This window comes from Vulpes lagopus, chromosome X (assembly GCF_018345385.1).
Source record: "Vulpes lagopus strain Blue_001 chromosome X, ASM1834538v1, whole genome shotgun sequence".
Lineage (NCBI taxonomy): Eukaryota > Metazoa > Chordata > Mammalia > Carnivora > Canidae > Vulpes > Vulpes lagopus.
Window position 1 is genome coordinate 122,926,634 of NC_054848.1, and position 24,262 is coordinate 122,950,895.

The 24,262-nt window shown below is 39.5% G+C and overlaps 1 protein-coding gene across 1 annotated transcript in view; it reads left to right on the plus strand.

The window, feature by feature from the left end:
- VAMP7 (vesicle associated membrane protein 7) overlaps window positions 1-9,888 on the plus strand; it is a 71,206-nt gene extending 61,318 nt beyond the window's left edge. Inside the window, exons 6-8 of the mRNA XM_041741906.1 lie at window positions 1,407-1,474; window positions 4,681-4,773; window positions 8,007-9,888. Of these exons, the coding sequence (XP_041597840.1) occupies window positions 1,407-1,474; window positions 4,681-4,773; window positions 8,007-8,075 (230 nt within the window). The 3' untranslated portion in view covers window positions 8,076-9,888. The remainder of the gene's footprint in view (window positions 1-1,406; window positions 1,475-4,680; window positions 4,774-8,006) is intronic.
- The last annotated feature ends 14,374 nt before the right edge of the window (window positions 9,889-24,262 follow it).

Genomic DNA, 24,262 nt, shown 5'->3' on the forward strand with positions numbered 1-24,262 from the left:
TGGAGTGACACAACTTCCCTGAGTGTCTCTCTTCCTGTTCTCCGTGTTCACCTTCTAGCTTGTCTCTGTTGCTGTTACACCCAGATGTTAGCCTCCACTAATTGCTGGCTAACTGCTGTATTTTTTGGTAACAGTTCCCCAGACATAAATTGATCCAGGGAAATCTAATCCAAGTTCTAAAAGAGCTTGTGCCCTATGTGTAGAGCTAGGTGAAGGAAAGGAACCCCGGACCTGTCAGGCATGCCTTGTGGGAATAGAACTTCTGTGCATCATGGATCTAGGCCTGGGGTAAGATGGGAGGAGAAATGTTGATGACTTTTCCCAGCTGCAGAGAAAGCATAGCCTTTGATGGAGACCTGGAGGGAAAGAGCCTCCAGACTTTACTTGCCAGAAGTAGAGCTTCTGGCTCAGCTGTGGGGTGGAGCGTGTTATGGCTCAAGTGCCATAGACTGACTTACTAAAAATTAGATAAGGGGCACCTGGGTGGCTCAGGGTGTGATCCCGGGGTCCTGGGATCGAGTCCCACTTCGGGCTTCCTGCAGGGAGCCTGCTTCTCCTTCTGCCTGTGTCTCTGCCTCTCTCTGTGTCTCCCAGGAATAAATACATAAAATCTTTAAAAAATAAATATTACATAACTGTTTTGTATAGGTTTCTCCATTTGCTGTATGCCTTTAGGACATTCATAGTTTTCAGAGATTTTAAGTGGTGGTGAGTGTTGTTTGTTTACATGATTTTTCAAGTTATAGTTGTTTTGTTGGAGAGAGGGTCTGTAGAATTTTTCATACTATAATTCTGGAAGTATCCAACTCTCACTCATTTTGAGAGCTCGTTTTTTAGACTCTCATATTGTATCCTTAATTTAGAGTTTGCAAACTGTAAACCTTGGATCAAATCTGCATAAAGTTCCACTGGAATACTGTCACACCCATTTATTTACATATTGTCTATATCTGACAGAGTTGAGTAATTATGGCAAGACCATTTGATTCAGAAGGCCTAAAATAGAGCCCCCTGGTGGCTCAGCTGTTGGTCGTCTGCCTCCTTCCCAGGGTGTGATCCTGATGTCCCACATCAAGCTCCCTGCAGGGAGCCTGCTTCTCCCTCTGCCTGTGTCTCTGCCTCTCTCTCTGTATCTCTCATGAATAAATAAATAAAATCTTAAAAAAAAGAAAGCCTAAAATATTAGGACTGTGGCCTTTTACAGAAAAAAACCTGCCAACCCTTACTTTATAGTTGATCAGCTTTACTAAATAAAGTCTTTTATTACTTAAAGATAAAAGTGCTTATCTAATATATATGAGTTTTCAAGAATACCAGGTATAATTAAAACTAGATTTTGCTTAAAGACAAAAATTGCCTATTTGTAATATAAACGTAATATTTTCTGGTTTCTCCAACATTTTCAGATCTGGTAGCTCAGCGAGGAGAAAGATTGGAATTATTGATAGATAAAACAGAAAATCTTGTGGATTCGGTAAGTATGAGATATGGTAATATTGTTCAGCATCTAAAGTAGACAAACTGATGACTAACATAATAGGGAAATATGTTAAATATAATTATTTACAGGGTTTTTTCTTTCTGACTCTATTACGTGATTATGTTGTGATGTTGAGGATAACAATGAGGCATAAAATGAAAGCCACAACCCATTAGTAACCGTTAAGGAAATTTTGATTTGTGAAACATACTCAGTGTGCTGAAACAAATTTTTAAAGCTTTAGATTTATGCCTTTATAGTTTAGCTCAGCTGCATATAACATTCTGTTGCTATTCATTGTGTGAAACATGAAACAAATAAATATGCAGGCCAGTTGTGATCCAGTGTGAATCCTGAAAACTGGACAATTCAGTCACTTTCTTGCCTACCGTGACAGCTTGAGCCTTCACTGTATCAAGCAAGAGTCAAACTGGGAAAGACCAATGAGCCTTAAAAGTTTCAGTGTGTCCCTGTTACCTACTTATGCTACAATGATGTGTGTCTTTGCATTTTCCGTCTGGATAGTGGATGAAGGTTTTCAGGAAAGATGATAGATGGACGGCAGAGATCAGTTAAATTTTTTAGGTCTACACAATTACAATTTTTTTTTATTTATTTATTCATGGGAGACACACACACAGAGAGAGACACAGGCAGAGACACAGGCAGAGGGAGAAGCAGGCTCCATGCAGGGAGCCTGATATGGGACTTGATCCCGGATCTCCAGGATCCAGCCCTGGGCTGAAGGAAGGGCTAAACCGCTGGGCCACCCAGGCTGCCCTACACAATTACAAATTTAAAACCAGAGTAGCTTATACCTTGAAATGGATCCATGAGTGATGGATCTATTGGCAGCTAGATTGTAGTGTTTAGGAGCACAAGCTCTACACTCAGGCTGCCTGGGATTGATTCTTGTCTCTGCCACTTAGTAGTTGTGTGAATTTAGGCAAGTTACTTAACCTCTCCGTGCCTCAGGATCATTGTCTGTAAAATGGAGATGTATCTCATTAAATCAGATAATGCACACAAAGTGCCTAACACAGTGTCTTGTGCATGGTAAGAACTACTTCAGTGTTTATTGTTATTATCAGTTGTACAGGGGCATCTATTAACAGTAGTTCTTAGGAGGATAATAGTTTTAAGTCAAAGCACATGTTAATTGGAGGAAGCGAGGAAGCATAGTACCGTATAGCAACTCAAAATACCAGGTTTCTAATAAAGGCTCACTTTGTAATCCATTACTATGGGGCAAAAAAGTGTCTGATCCCATACCTGCAGATCAAATTCTTAATCTGGGATCCCTGGGTGGCGCAGCGGTTTGGTGCCTGCCTTTGGCCCAGGGCGCGATCCTGGAGACCCAGGATCGAATCCCACGTCGGGCTCCCAGTGCATGGAGCCTGCTTCTCCCTCTGCCTGTGTCTCTGCCTCTCTCTCTCTCTCTCTCTCTCTCTCTCTCTCTCTCTCTGTGTGTGACTATCATAAATAAATAAATAAATAAATTTTAAAAAAAGAATTCTTAATCCATGAAGATTACTCTCTTTAGCTAGAATGGTCTGGGTCTGGCCAGTGTTAGTATAGCTTGTAATTTCCAAATAAATCTTTAATTTTGTTGACTCTGTGACCCAGAATAACAAAAGGTACTAATTAACTAACGGGTGTGTTTCTTTATGGGTGTGTTTCTATGTATAGATTTTTTTTTTTATGTATAGATTTTTATACGGAATAAAGTGCAGCAAGTGTACCACTTAGTTACTTTTTACACATGTGTCTATATGCATGTAACCGCCACTTAGGTTAAGATAAAAAAAGAAAAACACATTTTGAATACTGTAGAAAGCTGCCTCGTATTCCTTTCTGTTAATGATCCCCAACAGAGGTAACCATTTTATGACTTATATTACACTAGATGATGTTCTGTTCTTAAATGTATAGAAATGGGGATCCCTGGGTGGCGCAGCGGTTTGGCGCCTGCCTTTGGCCCAGGGCACGATCCTGGAGACCCGGGATCGAATCCCATATCGGGCTCCCGGTGCATGGAGCCTGCTTCTCCCTCCGCCTGTGTCTCTGCCTCTCTCTCTCTCTCTGTGACTATCATAAATAAATAAAAAATTAAAAAAAAAAATTTAAATGTATAGAAATGGATTCATATGTTATATACTAGCTTCTCTCTGGCATCTTTCACTGTTACACTATGAGATTCATTCATATTGTTCAATGTGACAGTTTTATTGTTTTGTACTATTCGATTGTGTAAGTCTGTTTACCACAGTTTGTTTATCCATGTTCTCCTGTTGGGGAATCCATTCTTACTCTGGATTCTCTACTTTGTTCCGTTGATCTGTTCATTTTTTTCAGTCTTTCTTTCTGTATTTCATTTAGGATAGTTGCTATTAATTTTCTTTTGTTGTGTGTAATCTGTTATTCCCTCCTCATAGAGTTTCCATCTCTATAAGTTTGATCTGATTCTTTTTTATATCTTCCACGTGTTTCCTATACATGTGCATATTTTCCTCTACCTTCTTGAGTATATGAAGTATATGGATAATTGAAATGTTCATTCCACTTTTAGTGAATTTGGGCATACAGCTCTGTTTGATATATACTTAGGAGTAGAATTGCTGGGCTATTAGGGAATTTTGTTGTTTGGTTGTTTTGAACTCTTTGTGTCCTGGTGGGACTGGTTCAGTAGATACTGAGAAGTCAGTGTTGCAAAAGAAAATGGATAACTGAAGGAGCAAAGTTCCTTGGGTGTTGGGCCTCATACAAGTAAATACATATCTTCATATGGAAATTGAACTGATTTTTATGGCTCAAAATCTCAGGATTATATTGGGCAGAACAGGCAAATGTGTTTGCAACCGACTGGCTTTCTGCAACCTTTCTTCCTGGGATCATAAAGAGGAAAAGGCTTTCACAGTAGCAGGAGGAGCCACTTCTGATACTTGACACCACCTGCCTTACTTCAGTGGACAAGAAAAAGGGAAGAAGCTTTTCCAGTGGGCTTGTACTGCCTACCATACACCTGACAGAGTACGGCTGAGATCTAGTGATTATGAATGGCTAGTCTCTACCCATGAAAAGAGTAATGAATTCATGATTCAACATAATTAACAAAAGTAAAAGTTTTACAGGTATTACTACAAATCGGTCACATAGTCTGTGCCAGGGATCAAATAATTAATGTTTTATTTTTTTTCGAGTCTGTCACCTTCAAAACAACAAGTAGAAATCTTGCACGAGCCATGTGTATGAAGAATCTCAAACTCACTATCATCATCATCATCGTATCAATCGTAAGTTTTTGTCATTTTAGTGTGTTGTTTTATTTTTCAATCTTTAAGAAACTGGATGCTGGAATTCTTAATAATCAGCTTTCCTATGAAGTTACTCCAAAATATTCTGAAACCCCATCTTCCTATTGAGAATGTTTATATGTAAGGAGTCAGGCAAGGCATTCCAAATATTCCTGGATATTTCATGTTTTTGTCACTACTGAAATGAGATTCTTTTAAAATTACATTTTGGGGATCCCTGGGTGGCGCAGTGGTTTAGCGCCTGCCTTTGGCCCAGGGCGCGATCCTGGAGACCCGGGATCGAATCCCACGTCGGACTCCCGGTGCATGGAGCCTGCTTCTCCCTCTGCCTATGTCTCTGCCTCTCTCTCTCCCTCTCTCTGTGACTATCATAAATAAATAAAAAATTTAAAATTACATTTTGTAATTAATTCTGTATTTTCTAATTATAATTCTATTTTCTAGTTGGTTGCATGCTCCATTTCTTTATTTCTGTTTTTTCTAATATATCTATTTTTTGTGTCTGTCAACTTTGTACAACTCTTACTAGTTGTAATAGTTTTCAGTTTATTCTTCTGTATTCTGATTCTTTTCTAAGGAGTCAGCAAGCATTCTGTAAAGAACCATATAGTAAATATTTTATACTTTTCAGGCTGTATGTAGTCTCTGTCACATATCCTTTTTCTTTGAACCTTTAAAAAAATAAAAACCATTCCTAGCTCACAAGCCATAGGCTGTGATTTTTTTTATTCATACTATATGTAAATTATGATACCATCTCTTAATAATTTCAGCCTTATCAAATTTATATATACATGTAATATATAATTCTATATAATTTTATATAGGTATGTATGTCTATATCATTTGCAGTTACTAGCGATGTTGAATATTATGGTGTCAGTGGACATCTTTAGTTCCTGGTTTTAATTGGAATGCTTCTAATATTTCATTTATAAGACTGATATGTAGGGACGCCTGGGTGGCTTAGTTGATTAAGCATCTGCCTTCGGCTCAGGTCATGATCCCAGGGTACTGGGATGGAGGTCCACATTGGGCTCCTTGCTCAAGTGGAGAGTGCTTCTCCTTCTTCTTCCATCTGTCCCTCCCCCCATGCATTCTCTATCTGTCTCTCTCAAGTAAATAAAATCTTTTTAAAAAGAGTGGTATATATTATGAGTTCTTGTCAAGTTAAAGAACTTTATGTTTCTGAATTGCCTAAAGTTTTAGTCAGGAATAGGCATTTAATTTTGGGAAATGGTATTTCTCTTCCCAATGACTTGATAATATGAGACTTGATAATATGATCTACATTTAATATCAATATATAGAATTACATTGATAAGTATACTTATAACTAACTATCCTTCCATTTCTGGGGTAAATACCAAGTGGCCATTATGTAGTTTAATTTTCTAAGGTTTATTTAGTAGATCTCTTGTTTATAAATGAGTCTATATATATACTGTTGTCCTTTTGTAACCCTTATGTAAGCAGATATTGGACCTCTTTGAACTATCTTGAATGTCTGGTAACCTTCTTAATATGCTTAAACTCCTCTTTTTTGCGTTACATTTGAGAGAATTATTCAGCTCACTCTTCCTGCAAGCTAATTTTCTTTTCATCCCTATTCATTCTATGTATTAATTTTTCATAGCTATGCTTCAAAATTTTTAAGATTTTATGAATTTATTTCAGAGAGAGAGAAAGAATAAGAGAGGGAGAGAGCATAGGGAGGAGGAAGGGCAGAAGGAGAAGCCGACTTTCTCCGTATCCTCTTGCCATTTGCAGAAGCCCAAAGTTAACTCTCAGCAGTAACCTATGACTCAGCTCCACGTTTCCTTGAACTCTTTTGAAGGACCTCCACCTTAGATAGCTGCATTTACCTAACAGAGAAGAGCAGCCAATTGATCTGTTGATTTTATACTGGAAATTGTGCCATAGCCTCAAATAACTCAGGTGGCACATTCTAGGCTCCTCAGCTTAGCTTCTTCCTTCAAGTTGGGTCTGCAAATTTAGGTTGTTTTATAAAGCTGGATTATCATTAAATTCAGATTTTATTTACTGACTACTTACTACATGCATAGCACTGCTGTTAATGCAGTCTCAATCTTTCCCAAAAGTTGTTGTCACCTAATATATTGCACTTAAGCTTTAAAAATCCTTATATTTCAGCTGTGGCAGTCAACTTAATGTCAAATCAGAATATCTGTATGTGTATATAAAAGTAGTTTATTCATTAATAACCAGAATTTGCTGTAAACCATCCCCTTCCCGCTCATTTGTAGAGAAGTAAGGCAAAAACACACTGCTGACTTTTGGGAGCAAGCATGGAATTCAGAAACATATTTTTCCCCAAGTGTTGAGTTATGAAATCAACTGCTTAAAGATATCAAAAAAGTCATAATTTAAAGCAAGACAATTGACTAAATCAATTGGCAGTGAAGCCAATATTTAAAATAAATCTATTTTTTGGAATCTAGTAATGTGAACAAGCATTTATTATTAAAAATGTACTTTAAGGGGGATCCCTGGAGGGCACAGTGGTTTAGCGTCTGCCTTGGGCCCAGGACATGATCCTGGAGTCCTGGGATTGAGTCCCACATCGGGCTCCCTGCATGGAGCCTGCTTCTCCCTCTGCCTGTGTCTTTCTCTCTTTCTCTCTCTCTCTCTCTCTCTCTCTGTCTCTGTCTCTGTCTCTAATGAGTGAATAAGTAAAATCTTTTTTTTAAAAAGTAAATAATATCTTTTTTTTTTTTTAACTTTTATTGGTGTTTAATTTACCAACATACAGAAAAACACCCAGTGCTCATCCCGTCAAGTGTCCACCTCAGTGCCCGTCACCCATTCCCCTCCAACACCCGCCCTCCTCCCCTTCCACCACCCCTAGTTCGTTTCCCCGAGTTAGGAGTCTTTATGTTCTGTCTCCCTTCCTGATATTTCCCAACATTTCTTTTCCCTTCCTTTATATTCCCTTTCACTAAGTAAATAATATCTTTAAAAAATAAATAAATATGAAGTTTTATGTCAGATGTGTGAGTTTTATATCAGAAAGGATCACTTTAACTGCACTTCTGCCTTTGAAAGTACTTGATTGGTGTATTATATTATTACACAACTGCTACTGTGTAATGGAACCAGTATCTGTTAATAGGTTTTTACTTTGCTTTATATATTATTTATGAGCTTATGATAGATTTAAGAAAATAAAATTGCCTTCCTTCTCCCTCTAGGTGTTCATCTATATCATTGTGTCACCTCTCTGTGGTGGATTTACATGGCCAAGTTGTGTGAAGAAATAAAAAAAAAGATAAGTTATCATTAACCAAGAATATGAGACAACAAGGAGTTAAAAGCAATCTGTGTGACTCAAGCCTTTGAATTCTGACAGATGGTGTCTGCCAGTCTCTTCAACCCTCTTTTTCTTTTTTTTAATCTTGTTGTACGCTTCCAGATTTATCTTTGTCCAATTTATTCCAGCACACTTCAGATTGAACCATTTATTGCAGCAGTAGCCTTAAAAGGGCTTTTGTTTCTTTAGTATGTTAATTAGAGTCATCTATTTAGAAAAACATTTTTGTTTGTGATTGCACAAAGCCATCACCAAGGTAGAAACCACCAGTCTTATGAGCTGTCTACTAAGATGTTGGATGAACTTTTTATGTGCACACAAAAGTATGCCAGAGACAGATAGCATTGCTAACATCTCATCTTAATGTCTTTTGCTATTGAAGAGTTTTAGGTGCTTGAAAACAGTATAAATGGAGAATTGTTATTTGGGGGATTGTAATTAATTTGTTGGTGCTGCTTGTTTCTAGGAGCCCATGCAGGTAAAGTTTTAGACATTTTCTGTCAGTCATCTGGAGAACATTTTGCTAGCCCATTAGAAACACAAAATTAATCTTTTCCTCCTAGTATTCATGTTCAGGAAGAAAGTTTTGACCTTTCATAAACCTTGCAGAGCATGATATCCTCTTTTTCCCCATTACAGTTGATTTTAAAAGATGATGGTTTAAATATGGTTGAAAGCTTTGGGTTTTTTTATATATTTCCTTTTTTGGTGGATATTTAGGGCAATTATATAGTTAACAGAATGGATACTGGAGGAGGTGGAGAAGCAAATTCTTCTGGTTCATCAGAGAAAAATAAGAGAACCACAGTGGATGTACTAGTATTTTACGTGTGTGAGGGGGATGTAGTGTGGGAATTTTTTTCCAATCTGGGAAAAGCCCAAACTGAATATTGTCAACTATAGGGTTTGGGTTTGAGTTCTGTTGAATAATAGTTTTGGTATCCTTTATGGATTAATAAATTATGTAATCTGACTAGTTTTGAAGGATTGTTTTGAAACTTGAGAATAGACAGGATGATATATAGGAATAGTACCAGACAGCTTTACGTCCATTTAACTGCAATGTGGGAAAACTGGAGTATAATCATACTGCTTTGGCTACACTGGCATCTGTTAGCTATTATGTACTTTTGGTGTGTATCTGAAAGGACATTTGCTACCCTAAATCTGATTGCATTTATTCATCAATGAATGCAAGTAAATGGAAATTATATAACATTTGACTATTTTCCAAATGAAAGAACAAAGTAGTCTATAAAACTTAACCACCTGTGTAATCCTAGCCATGTGCCTTGAATATATATGTGTCCCATAATCTGGCTTATGCTACCTGTTCTTCCATCTAAACCTTTTTATTTATGCTACTGGATTCGTTTACTCGACATATACTTTAGGCTCCCCTGGAACTCTTTTCTTGGCGATTACCCATGGCACAGATATTTCTTGGTCTTCTTTATCAACACTAATGCCTTTTGATTACATCAACATTTCTTATTTGAAAACACATTTGTTCCAGGAAAAACATTTGGGATTCCTGAATAATAATTTCCAAATGTCTTTAATCCAAAGAAAAAGACTTAAAGCTTATTTCCCTTTCTTATACACACCTGAATAAAAATGATGTGCATGTTTTAAGGATAAATCACTTAATTGTTCATTGTTCTATTTATGTATAAGAATGCTTTATAAAGCACATATCTTGTTTTAAATGATGCACAAACTGAAGGGATTAATAAAATTTAAGAGTAATGTAATGAGCTTTAGAATTTACTCTTGGAATCTGATTTCTTCTGATGACATTTTGCCATAGTATACTTATGCTAAAAATACATTAAGAAGTGTGACCTGGGGAGAAGTTAAAAAGGAGGAGGAGGGGATCCCTGGGTGGCGCAGCGGTTTGGCGCCTGCCTTTGGCCCAGGGCGCGATCCTGGAGACCCAGGATCGAATCCCACATCAGGCTCCCAGTGCATGGAGCCTGCTTCTCCCTCCGCCTGTGTCTCTGCCTCTCTCTCTCTCTCTCTCTGTGACTATCATAAATAAATAAAAATTTAAAAAAAAAAAAAGGAGGAGGAGGGGGACCTTATGCTTGCCTTGTTCCTTGAGCACAGTTAGATAAATCCAAATCATTCTGAACACCCAAGAAATCAATCTGAGGACTGAGAGAACAGACTGCACAACTAGCAGGAGAAAAAAGGCCACATCATGGGAGGTAGGAGGTGTGGAGAAGTGATTAAGGGGAGAAAAGAATCGCAGATGCTGTGGGGTGGGTGGGGAGGGAGCCCTGATCAGGGGGAGTAGGGGGGAGAGAGCGAGCAGTACACGGGGCATTGCACAAGGAAAACACTTCCCAAAACCATTGACAGGGAAAACAAGAGGGGCTGATTATTGCGAGTTTTAATAAGCAGCAGAACTCCAAGTCTGAAGTTTTAGAAGTCCATGCCATGGCTGGGGTCATGCCTGGCAGGCTTAGCAGCACTCCTGTGGGGAAGGAGGGCAGAGGCACGAGAATGGATATTGTGCTCTGAGGATCCTCTGGGTCACACCAGAATAGACAGTTCCTCTTCTTAGGAGTGCATTTGGGAGAGAGGACATGGCCTACCTGGTGGGCACCATTGAGCTACCCTGTTCATTAGGATAGGAGCAGAGGCACCTGCTGAGGGCACCTAACCTGGACACTGACTTTTTGCTGCACTTTACCATAAAGTCCACATCCCTGTGTGTTCATACGTCTGCCCTGGGACAAACCAGCACAGCCATAACATGGTGAGTCTTCCCCAGAGGATCAGCATGGGTCTGCTGTACCAAGTCCCTAAAATACAGGGTTTTGAAACCCACCCGAGATAAAACAGGAGCACTGTGCTGCCAGGTGGGCAGACAGTTCAGACACAGGGTGAAGGCAGGGATTTGAGGGATGCTTGGAATACATGAGGGAAGATTGTTAACTCTTCTGTGAGGGCTTCCCGAACAGCAATGGGCATGAACTTGCTTCTCTGGGGATGAAACAGAATGGGCTGATGCCATTTTTACCCCCACCCATCAGCATAGATGGACTTTAGTGAGCAGCACAGTGCTCACAGTGGAAGCTTGAGCCATTTACACCAACCCCTGCCCCTGTGCACTCTGTAGGTGCTTTTTTTTTTTAAACTAGGGCTAGGGGTAAGTGTACCTGAGAATCAGAGCAGCAGCGGGCCGCTCCCCCAGAAGACCACCACAATCCCCCACCCCACATGTGCCAAATCTACTGAACATAGAGTGCTACAAAACTTCAGTTCTAGGGGAAATAGGATCTAGCCTCTTTTAACAAGCAGACCAAAACCCACCTAATTAAAACTCGCTGTACAATGGATAAGTTCCAAACACTCCCCACTGCAGGCAAGGAAAACTCTGCAGAGGACTGACCAGAGCAAAAGAGCGGCCAAAACACAACAGCAGAGTGCACACAGCATAAATCAGAAATCCTTCCTGAAGTGGCAGGCCCCTGGACACTTTATGACCTCTTCTTAATATAGCCATTACTTTCAGGAGCATGAAACATAACAGGCTTTCGTAACACACAGAAGAGACCCGAGTGAGATGCCGAGATGGAGGAATTCTTCCCACAAGAAGGAAGAGGTCGTGGCCAGGGATCTAATTAAAACAGTTATAATATTCCTGAACCAGAATTTAAAACAATTATAAGGATACTAGCTGTGCTTTAGAGAAGCATAGAGGACACTTACCACAGATTTAAAAGACCTAAAAACTAGTCAGGCCAAAATTTTAAAAAAATGCTATGACTGAGACATGGTACTGACAATGTAATGACCACGAGGATGGAAGTATCAGAGGAATGAATAAGTAATAGATAGAATTATGGAAAATAAGCTGAAAAGAAGAGGGAAAGAAAAATATTGGGTCATAAATGCAGACCTAGGGAACTCAATGACTCCATAAAGCATAATAACATTCATATCATAGGAGTCCCAGAAGAAGAAAAGGGGGGCAGAAGGTTTATTTGAGCAAATTATAGCTGTAAACTTCCCTAATCTGGGGAAGGAAACTGACCTCCAAATCCAGGAGGCACAAAGAACTCCCATCAAAATCAACAAAAAGCAGGCCAACACCAAGATGTAGAGTGAAATTTGCATTATATAGAGATAAGGAAAGAAACCTGAAAGCAGCAAGGGAAAAGAAATCCTTAAGCTATAAGGAAAGACAAATAAGGTAATAACAGAAACTTGGCAGACCAGAAATAAGCAGCACGATATATTCAACTTGCTGAAAGGGAAAAATACGCAGCCAAGAATAGTTTATCCAACAAAAAGCTATCATTCAGAATAAAAGTAGAAATAGTTTCCCAGACAAATAGAAACTAAAGCCCTTCAAGGAATACTAAAGGGAACACTTGGGGAAAGAAAGATCAAAAGCAACAAAGACTAATAAGGAAAAGAGAAAATATTCAGAAACAATGACTTTACAGGTAATAAAGTAGCACTAAATTCGTATCTATCAATAATTACTCTGAATGTGAATGGACAAAATGCTCCAATCAAAAAAAACATAGGATATCAAAATAGGTTAAAAAAAATATATATATATATATATAAACTAACAACAACAAAAAAAAAACAAGGCCCATCTATCTGCTGCCTACAAGAGACTCATTTTAAGCCTCAAGACACCTGTAGATTGAAAGTGAGGGGATGGGGGACCATTTATCATCCCATTGGATATCAAAAGAGAGAGTGGCCATGCTTATTATTACACAAACTAGATTTTTAAAAAATATTTTATTGATTTATTCATTCACACACAGAGAGAGGCAGAGACACAGGCAGAGGGAGAAGAAGCAGGGAGCCCTATGCAGGACTTGATCCCTGGACTGGGATCATGCCCTGAGCTGAAGGCAGGCGCTCAACCACTGAGCCACCCAGGCATCCCACAAACTAGATTTTAAAACAAAGACTAACAATAGATGAAAAAGGGCATTATTTCATAATAAAGGGGCTGTCCAACAAAAAGATAAAATTATAAATATGCTCCCAACTTGGAGCACCCAAGTATATAAATCAATCAATAACAAACATAAACATTGATAACAATACAATAATAGGTGATTTTGACACTTCCCTTTAGCAATGGACAGATTACTTAAGGAGAAAATCAATAAGGAAACAATGACTCTGGATGACACACTGGACCAGATGTATATATGGATATATTCAGAACATTTTATTCTAAAGCAGCAGAATACACATTTTTTTTTGAGTGCACATGGAACATTCTCCAGAATAGATCACATACTGGGTCACAAATCAGGCCTAAACAAGTACAAAAAGATTGAGATGATACCATGCATGTTTTCTATCCACAATACTATGAAACTGGAAGTCAACTACAAGAAAAAATTTGGAAAGACCAGAAATACGTGGTGGTTAAAGAACATCCTGCTAAAGAATGAATGGGTCATCCAGAAAATTAAAGAAGAAAGAAATACACAGAAGCAAATGGAAATGAAAACACGATGGTCCAAAACCTTTGGAATACAGCAAAAGTAGTCATAAGAGGGAATTATATAGCAAAACAGGCCTACCTCAAGAAGCAGAAAAAGTCTAAAAAATACAACCTAAATTTATACCTAAAGGAGCTAGGAAAGGAATGGCAAATAAAGGCTAAAGCAAGCAGGAGAAGGGAAATAAGATTAGAGCAGAAATAAACGATAAAGTAACAACAACAAAAAACCCCACAGTGAAACAGGTCAATGAAACTAGGAGCTGTTTCATTAAATGATTAATAAAATTGATAAACCCTTAACCAGACTTTTCAAAAAGAAAAGATAAAGGTCCCAAATAGATAAAATAGTGAATGAAAGAGGAGAGATCACAACCAACACCACAGAAATTCAAACAATTATGAGAATATTATGAAAAACTATGCGCCAACAAATTGGGCAATCTGGGAAAAAATGGATAAACTGCAAACACATAAACTACCAAAACCGTAATAGGAAGAAATAGAGAACTTGAACAGACCAGAATCAGAAAAAAAAAATGGAATCCAAAATAATAAAAAAAAATCCCCCAACAAAGAAAAGTCCAAGGCCCGACAGCTTCCTAGGTGAATTCTACCAGACACTTAGAGTTAAAACCTATTCTTCTCAAACTGTTCCAAAAAGTAGAAATGGAAGGAAAACTTCCAAACTCATTTTATGAGGCCAGCATTACCTTGATTCTAAAACCAAAGACTCCACTAAAAAGGAGAATTACAGGGCAACATCCCTGATAAACATGGATGAAAATATTCTCAACAAGATACTAACAAATTGAATCCAACAGTACATTAAAAGAATTATTCACCATAATCTAGTGGGATTTATTCCTGTGCTGCAGGGATGGTTCAGTATTCACAAATCAGTGTGGTACACCACATGAGTAAAAGAAAGGATAACAACCATGGGATCCTCTCAATAGATACAGAACAAACATCTGACAAAGCACATGTTTCTTATAAAAACCTTCAACAAAGGGATAGAGGGAACATAATAAAGCTCATATACGAAAGACTCACAGCTAATATCCTCAATGGGGATAAACGGAGAGCTTTTCTCTACCGTCAGGAACAGGACAAGGATGTCCACTCTCACCATTGTTATTTAACATAGTACTAGAAGTCCTAGCCTCAGCAGACAACAAAAAGAAATAAAAGGTATCTAAATTGGCAAGGAGGGACACCTGGGTGGCTCAGAAGTTGAACAATAGCCTTTGGTTCAGAGCGTGATCCTGGAATCCTAGGATCGAGTCCCTCATCGGGCTCCCTGTGGGAAGCCTGCTTCTCCCTCTGCCTATGTCTCTGCCTCTCTTTCTCTCGGTGTCTCTCCTGAAAAAAATCTTCAAAAAAATGCATTGGCAAGGAAGAAGTCAGACTTTCATTATTTGAAAATAATATGATACTTTATATAGAAAACCCAAAAGGTTCCACCAGAAAATTGCTAGAACTGATATATGAATTCAGTAAAGTCACAGGATAAAAAACATACAGAAATCTGTTCCATTTCTATGCATCAATAATGAAGGAGCAGAAAGAGAAACTAAACAATCAATCCATTTTACAATCACACCAAAAACAATAAGAAACCTAAGAATAAACCTAACCAAAGAGGTGGAAGCCCTGTACTCTAGAAATTATTTTCAGTAGGAAAAAAAAAAAAAACCTTTAAAACTTTGATGAAAGAAATTAAAGATGAAGGATAGAAATGGAAAGACATTCCATGCTCATGGATTGGAAGAGCAAACACTGTAAAAATGTCCATACTATCCAAAGCAATCTACACATTTAATGAAATCACTATCAAAATACCACCAGCATTTTTCACAGAGCAAGAACAAGCCATCCTAAAATTTGTATGGAATCGCAAAATACCCCAAATAGCCAAGCAATCTTGAAAGAGAAAAGCAAAGCTGGAGACATCATGATTCTGTAGTTCAAGCTATATTACAGAATTATAGTCATCAAAACAGTATGATACTTACACAAAATAGACACACAGATCAGTGGAACAGAACAGATCGTTTGTTGGTCAACTAATCTTCAACAAAGCAAGAAAGAATATCCAATGGAAAAAAGACTCTCTCTTCAACAAATAGTGATGGGGAAACTGGTTAAAAATATGTAGAAGAGGGGATCACTGGGTGGCTCAGTGGTTTAGCACCCGCCTTTGGCCCGGAGCGTGGTCCTGGAATCCCAGGATCAAGTCCCACTTCGGGCTCCCTGCATGGAGCCTGCTTCTCCCTCGGCCTGTGTCTCTGCCTGCTTCTCTCTCTGTCTCTCATGAATAAATAAATAAAATCTTTTAAAAAAAACATGTAGACGAATGAAACTGAACCACTTTCTTCCGACACACACACACACACACACACACACACACACACACACACACACTAAATGGATAAAAGACTTAAATATAAAAAAAAGACTTCAATGTGAGACAGGAATCCATCAAAATCCTACATAGCACAAGTAGTGACCTCTTTGACATCAGGCATAGCACTTTCTTACAAGTCCCCAGAGGCAAGGGGAACAAAAGGAAAATGAACTATTGGGACTTCATCAATATAAAAAGCTTCTGTACAGTAAAGGAAACAATCAACAAAACTAAAAGACAGCCTACATAATGGGAGAAGATATTTACAAATGACATATCTTATAAAGGGTTAGCATCCTAAATCTATAAAAAAAAAGAAACACACACACATCAAACCCAACACCCAAAAAACAAATAACCCAGTTAAGAAATGGTCCAAAGACATGGATAGACATTTTTCCAAAGAAGACATACAGATGGCTAATGGATGCATGAAAAGATGCTCAATATCAACCATCATCAGAAATACAATCAAAACTATGTCAAACTCATGTCTGTCATAATGGCTAAAATTAACAACATAGAAAACAACAGGTGTTGGTGAGGATGCAGAGAAAGTGGAACCCTCTTATACTGTTGGTGGGAATGCAAACTGGTGCAGAAACTCTGGAAAACAGTGTGGAGGATCCTTCTTTTGGGTTTTCTATATAAAGTATCATATCATTTCCAAATAATGAAAGTCTGACTTCTTCCTTGCCAATGTATTTTTTTGAAGATTTTTTTCATGAGAGACACCGAGAGAAAGAGAGGCAGAGACATAGGCAGAGGGAGAAGCAGGCTTCCTGCAGGGAGACTGATGAGTTAAAACTAGAGCTACCCTATGACCCAGCATTTGCAGTACCAGGTATTTACCCAAAGGATACAAAGATACTGATTTGAAGGGACACATGCACCCTGGTTTATACCAGCATTATCAACCATAGCCAAATTATGGAAAGAGCCCAAGTGTTCATCCACTGATGAATGCATTTAAAAGATGTGGTATATAGATATACAATGGAATATTATTCATCCCTCGAAAAGAATGAAATCTTGCTATTTGCAACGACATGGATGGAACTAGATTATATTATGCTAAGCGAAATAAGTCAGAGAAAGGCAAATACCATGTAATTTCACTCATGTGGAATTTAAGAAACAAAACAGATGAACTTAGGGGAAGAGGGAAAAGAGAGGGAGGCAAGCTATAAGAGACTCAACAATAGAGAACAAACTGAGAGTTGATGGAGAGGAGGTGGTTGGGGTGGGCTAAATGAGTGATGGCTATTAAGGAGGGCACTTGTGATGAGCACTGGGTGTTATATGTCAGTGATGAATCACTAATTTCTCCTTCTAAAACCAATGTTTACTACATGTCAACTAAATAGAATTTAAATAAAAACATGAAAGAAAAAACGAAATGTGACCTGGAAACTTTCAGGAAAGAGTATTGTCTCAGGTGTATATACTTCCTAAAACACCAAAAAAGTCATATATATATATATATATATATACACACACACCATAGTGAAACCAACGAAAAATACTAAAATGGCTACATAGCCTCCACAACTACTTTCTTTAGACCATGGTGGAGACATAACTTAAAAAGAACTCAAGGGGGATCCCTGGGTGGCGCAGCGGTTTGGCGCCTGCTTTTGGCCCAGGACGCGATCCTGGAGACCCGGGATTGAATCCCACATCGGGCGACCGGTGCATGGAGCCTGCTTCTCTCTCTGCTTCTCTCTCTCTCTCTCTCTCTCTCTCTCTCTCTCTCTCTCTCTCTGTGACTATCATAAATAAATAAAAATTTAAAAAAAAGAACTCAAGGCATTGTAATGCATTCTGATATAATTCTGAAAAATCTTTCTAAAGTTGAATGAGTGATACTGTATGAAATGTCTCGAAGGCATAAGAAAGTGGGAGACAATCATTCATTGTAACAGAGTTAGCTAAACAGAAAAAAAAGCAAAGATCAAGTGTACACAAAGTTGGATCATAGCAAAACAATAATCAGCTACTTGAATCTAGGTAACTGAAGTTAGGAATGGTAAAAAAATTTTTTTTTGTCAAGGTTAAAGCAACTCAAAATATCCCATTTAACTTCTCCCCAGGCCTCCAGGTTTCACCTGGAGTATTCCTTCCTTAATCAGACACAGAAAAAAAGATGGGCTGCTTATTTGGTTGTCATGAACAGAGAATGAAGTGGCACAAGCTAACTATTTATACTTCAAAACCTTGGCTGCAGGGTCAAATGGTGTCACAATTAGTTTGTTTCCCTCAGATGAATGGATATGGCCTACATCAGAAGCCATCAGGTAAAGAAGTTTCTATAGAATTTCCACCTTCTGGCAAGAGCAGTGATTTCAGTTTGGCACAGCCAATTTCTTCCTAGATCTATTCATAAGATCAATTCAACTGCTCTACATCATGAAGAAAGACTATTTCAGAAAGTTAACACGTTCTTTTGGTCAGGGTACATTGTACAAAGTTATTTGGAAATCAGGCTGCTTATTAAAGCCAAAACATTATCAAAATCTGAAATATGTTGTCACTTTACACCTCTTTTCCAAAAAGAAGGAAAACCATGGCAATACTCTATATGAGAAAATCCATATGCACAGGCTGATGCTCTGATTTACCTTTTTTGTTCTCATTCCGATTTTGGAACAACATAAAGAAAATTTTTGAAGGTCTCATGCACAGAGAAAGAACATTAAATTCAGTAGTGCCCTTTACAGTCTTTCACTTCTGGGCAAGATGGAGTAATAGGGACCATGTTTACCATCTGTTCTGAAGTACCCACCCCCCAAAAAAGAAAAACATATATATGAAGCAACAGTTTTTAAGGCACTGGCCCCAGGCAATATAGGACAGTGATTCTTCAAAGAGTTGTGAACCCAACAATTGTCCCAGTGGATTATGTTGAGAGGGTACCCAGACAATTACATAGTGAGAAGGAACCCCGGAAAAGCCTGGCATATTCTCTAGGTTGAGACATAGCTGAGATTTCCATGGAGACCAAGACACATAGTCTTTGTAGAGCCGGGAACTGGAGAGGAAAGAGCTGTAGAGAGTGGACTCCAGAGATCTGAGGAAACTACTCAAATGCTAGGCAAAGAACCCATAAAATATTACAGGGAACAGTATCCTACACTCAGGGCAAGGAATTTTGCCTGTACCTACCAGGCAGAATGGAAAATCTTATGACTCACAGAGGATTTTGAAAAGTACTCAGAAGGGTCTTGCCTAGACCAGGATTTCTCAACCTTACTACTGTTGGCACTTGGGACTAAGTATACAGGATTAAGGTTTACGGTTTGGGTTGGGGTTGAATGTGGTTTAGGATTAGGGGTTAGTGTGTAGGTTTCCTTTTTCTCCATTCTTTTTATTGAGTTCTTCATAATAAATGTCATACAATGTCACAATAGAATATGAATTTCAAAGCCTTGACAAAGAAATCAAGTATTTCAAGAAACCTTGAAACAAGAGATCTTCCTCCATTGTACTGTCAGAACTCCTCAGTGATTTTCTTTTTTTCACCCCTCTCCCAGTCCATTTCCTTTCATAGTTTAATATCAGAGCTACTTCTTGCTTCATTGCAACTTTAGTGCCAAAAAATAGAAGTTGGCTTCCCTTAATCTTTCCCTTTCCTTCCCACTAAATTTCTCCAAATGTTTTGGTGCCTCAAGAATTATTTATGTCATAGTTTGGTGTTTGGGCAGAAGGTCAGGGTTGGAGGATCAGGGTTGGAGTCCGGGAGCCTGGATGAGGAGTATAGGTTAGGAGTTAGGCAGTTACATTTAGAGGCTAGAGGGTTATGTTTAGGATCACGGTTAATCACACCTGGCCTTCTTTTCCCTCCTCCCTTTCCATCCCTCTGAGCCTCCAGGATTTTTTTTAAAGCTTTTATTTATTTATTCATGAGAGACACACAGAGAGAGGCAGAGACACAGGCAGAGGGATAAACAGGCTCCCTGCAGAGAGCCGGATATGGGACTTGATCCCAGGACTCCAGGATCAAGCCCTGAGCCAAAGGCCAATGCTCAACCACTGAGCCACCCAGGCATTCCAAGCCTCCAGAACTGACAGAACTCATCCAGGGGCACACATGAAGTGAGGCTTGAGCTATACCATTGGTTGTCTGCACTCTAGTCCTGAGCTCTTTTAGAAAAAGAATGAAATGCCCATCGGATCACTGCCTGTTTCAGTTTTTTAATATTAAATTAAATTTTATTTAAATTCAATTAACATATAGTATATTATTAGTTTCAGAGGTAGATGGTCATTGACTTGTCATTTGTATATAACACCCAGTGCTCATTCCCATCAGGTGCCCTCCTTAATGCACATCCCCCAGTTACCCCATCTCCCTATCCCCTTTCCTCCAGCGACCCTCAGTTTTTTTCCTATGGTTAAGAGCCTCTTATGGTTTGTCTCCCTCTCTGATTACATATTATCTTAATTTTCCTCTTATTTTAATTTTCCCTCCCTTCCCCTATGATCCTGTTTTGTTTCTTAAATTCCACATGAGTGGAATCATATAACTAACTGTCTTTCTCTGGCTTATTAACTTATATTCTCTTATTGACTTATTTTACTTAGCATAATACCCTCTAGTTCCATCCATGTCACTGCAAATGGTAAGATTTCATTATTTAATGGCTGATATGTGTGTGTGTGTGTGTGTGTGTGTGTGTGAGAGAGAGAGAGAGAGAGAGAGAGAGAGAGAGAGAGAGAGATTTTTATCCATTCATCTGTCGATGGACTTCGGGGCTCTTTCCATAATTTGACTATTGTGGATATTGCTGTGATCAACATTGGGGTGCAGGTGCCCTTTTGGATCACTACATCTGTACATTGTACCTGTGCAATTGCTGGGTCATAGGGCAGGTCTATTTTTAACTTCTTGAGGAACCTCCACACTGTTTTCCAAAGTGGCTGCACCAGCTTGTGTCCCCACCAACAGTGTAAGAGGGTTACTCTTTCTCCTCATCCTTGCAAACATTTGTTGTTTCCTGACTCATTATTTTTAGCCATTCTGACTGTTGTGAGGTGGTATCTCATTGTGGTTTTGATTTGTATTTCCCTGATTATGAGGGATGTGGAGCATTTTAAATGTGTCTGTTGGCCATTTGTATGTCTTCTTTGGAAAATTTTTGTTCATGTCTTCTGCCCATTTCTTGACTGGATTACTTGTTCTTTGGGTATTGAGTTTGATAAGTTCTTTGTAGATATTGGATACTAGCCCTTCATCTGATGAGGTCACTGCCTGTTTCAAATCTAACTCAACCTCAAGAGTTATGGAAGGGCCAAGGATTGTGAAAGAGCTCAGAGGTCATGCATGGTTTCTTCCCACCTTCGTTCCAGGGAAGGGGGCTACTGGCCCCACTCTGGGCATCCCCAGTCTCCAGCACAGCCTTAACACACAAGGACATTCAGTAGACACACGGATTTATACAGGACTGAGTGCAGCGAACTGCCAACCCCTATACTCAGCCTTCTTGAGGGCTGGTAGGGCCATTTTGGGACTGGCTGAACCTTCCATCCCATATGAGCAGGCGTCAGTAGACAGGTTTCAGACAGGACAGTCTTTGGCCTCTGGCCACATAGACAGGCATCTGTGGTCCTCTAGCCAAGGCCAGCCACGGTCTCAACAACCCCATAGCCAATTACTGAGCTGACTATACTCCTGGCAATTTAACAGGTCCATAGGCAGTGTAGACAGCCCTTCAGGATGTTTCCATTCTGAGTATCTGTGTGGTTGAGACAAGCACCTCCTCCCTCATAGCCTCCTAGCCTGCCAAGAGAGGTAATAACCCGCCAAACATTGAATGTGACTCTGGCCACAGCAGTCATACAACAGACTGGCCCTGCAGTCCTTTGACCTCACAGTTGTAATGTAGAACTTTGACATGCATACTTGTTAAGAATCAAGGTTATGGGAGCAACTGGGTCTCCCAGTGAGCTGTTTCTCACTGAGGCTTCATGGTCTCAGAGAGCCACATACATGTCCCAAGGCCTGTGGCCTGCCAACTCTGGATTTGTGGTGTGTAATAGTCCTTGGGCCTCTTGCTGGTTCACTAAGCAAAAACTTCCTTGCCATCCTCATGTTTGGTCTCTGTTTTTTGTAAAGGATACAGAAGAGACTGGAAAATGAGCCAGTGTGTTCTTTGGGGATGAGTGATTAATGTGGTTGGGGACAGGTGTGACTCCTGGGCTCCCTCCTCCCAGGGACATGAGTGAGGTGTGTGTGCCTGTCAGTCTCGAGATGTGAGGACCCCAATATCCAAGCCAGGAACCTTGAGTTTAGCACCAAGAGTGAAGTTGCTTTTTCAGCAAGTAAAAGAAGAGTATCTTGCCATCAGGGAGGACAAGAGCACTGGGTGGGCAGCTGTAGCCCCTGACCCTAAGTGGACCCCCTTCCTTTCTTAGGCTTTAGATTCTGCAATTGCGCAGCAGACCCTTAATGATGTGGAATCTGTTGATTTCCTCACCCCAATATCTGTTCTATGTCCAAGTATAGCACCTCAGCCTTCCTTTAGGAACTTTATCTCCTCTGCTTCCCATCCAAGCAGCTCCAGAGGGCATCAGCCACATTCCACTCACCTCAAAGATGGTTATATGTGATCCAAGTCTAGCCAACCCTGTGCTCCATCTCTGGGGGCTCTGATGGCTTCAAGGATGAGAATGTGATCCAAGCTAGGCCAAAGTCACTTAAAGACATGACTTTTCATGGAACCCAAGGGAAAGAGAAACCCTTACCAGTAGAATGGGCAGTGAGTAGGTGTCAGCCTGGAGTTTCTAGAGATCCCAGATGCAGTGAGAGAGACTATGTCTGTGAATGGGGCTACCCCAAAGACACTTAGTAGGATGGAGAGTTGGATAGGGTTTAGGTCACATTGTGAGATTGTGAACCCCTGAAACTGCCAGGTTCAAACCCACTCTTACTTTGCCACTTGCAGGCATTAATTTTTTCCACCATTTAAAAGATATTTATTTTACCTTAGCAAGTGTGTCCAGCTTTTGCCATCCAAAAAGTACTAGCTGATACATCCCTGTGATCCTGTGCACAGTGTCCTCACTGTTGGTGGGCCAGGGTTAGGTAAGGAAGACTATGTGTCTCAGAGAAGCTCCAGAACAGCTCTGTCTCTTTTCCTTCTCTGGGAAAACCCCACAGAGGTGGGAGGAAAACCAGCCGAAGGAAGAGGTCCCAGGATGACTAATTGATCAACTTGTTTTGTCCTTATTTTGGGATCCATTTTGTTAATGTGTATTTTTACTAGGAAATCACTCATTTCCTCTATGTTTCCAGTCTGATACAATAAGTTCCCTTATTTGACCTTTAATTCCTTCTCTCTTTCTACTTTTTTACATAACTGTCACAATTAATGAACAAATATTCATGTTATTATTTACTAAAGTCCATACTTTATTAAGGTTCCCTCTGCTCTAAGTCTTCCTGCTCCAGTATTGCATGCAGGGCCATCATGCAGGCCGTGTGACATGTGGCCATCATCCCTCTTTAGGCTCTTAGCTGGGACAGTCCCTCAGACTTGTCTTTTTTTGATGACCTTGACAGTGTTGAAGAGGACTGGTCAGGTATGTTTTACTCATGACTAGACTGGGGTTATGGGATCTGAGGAAGCAGACAACTGCTTTGAAAAGCTATTTCCAAACAAAAATTCACATGCAGTTATGACAGCAGCTCTATATCTAGTGGTTAAAATCTTAGAGAAATCAGGATTTACTTCAATAGATGAATCCATAAGCAAACTGGGGTCCATTCATGTGAAGAGAGCAGAATATACCACCCCAAAATATACCTCTTTGGCATAGGGGTGATTTGGGCTGATTAATTTTAAGAAACAGCAGATACAAGAGAATCTCTGAAAACTGAGCAGAGCTTGCTATTTGGTGAGTGAAATGCACACTTATAAAGGAAAGCACCATTTATAAGAGTGTCTCCCTCTCTGTATCAGAAGAATGAGTAAATCCCAAGACACTCTTACCAAAAGAGAAGGCACTATGTTTAACATATGTTAAATCTATGTAACAACCACACTCTCCTTTACTGTGGTTGGCCTGGTAATGTCCCTTAACTGGCCTTCCCACCACCCAAATCTTTCTGTCTTAAGCTGAAGATGGCATTTAGGGTGATGGCTGGGCCACGTCAGGGAGTTACTCCATTTTCCTGGGCATCTCCCATGTAAACAGGACATATGCATGTTATTAAACGTCTGTTTGTTTTTCTCCT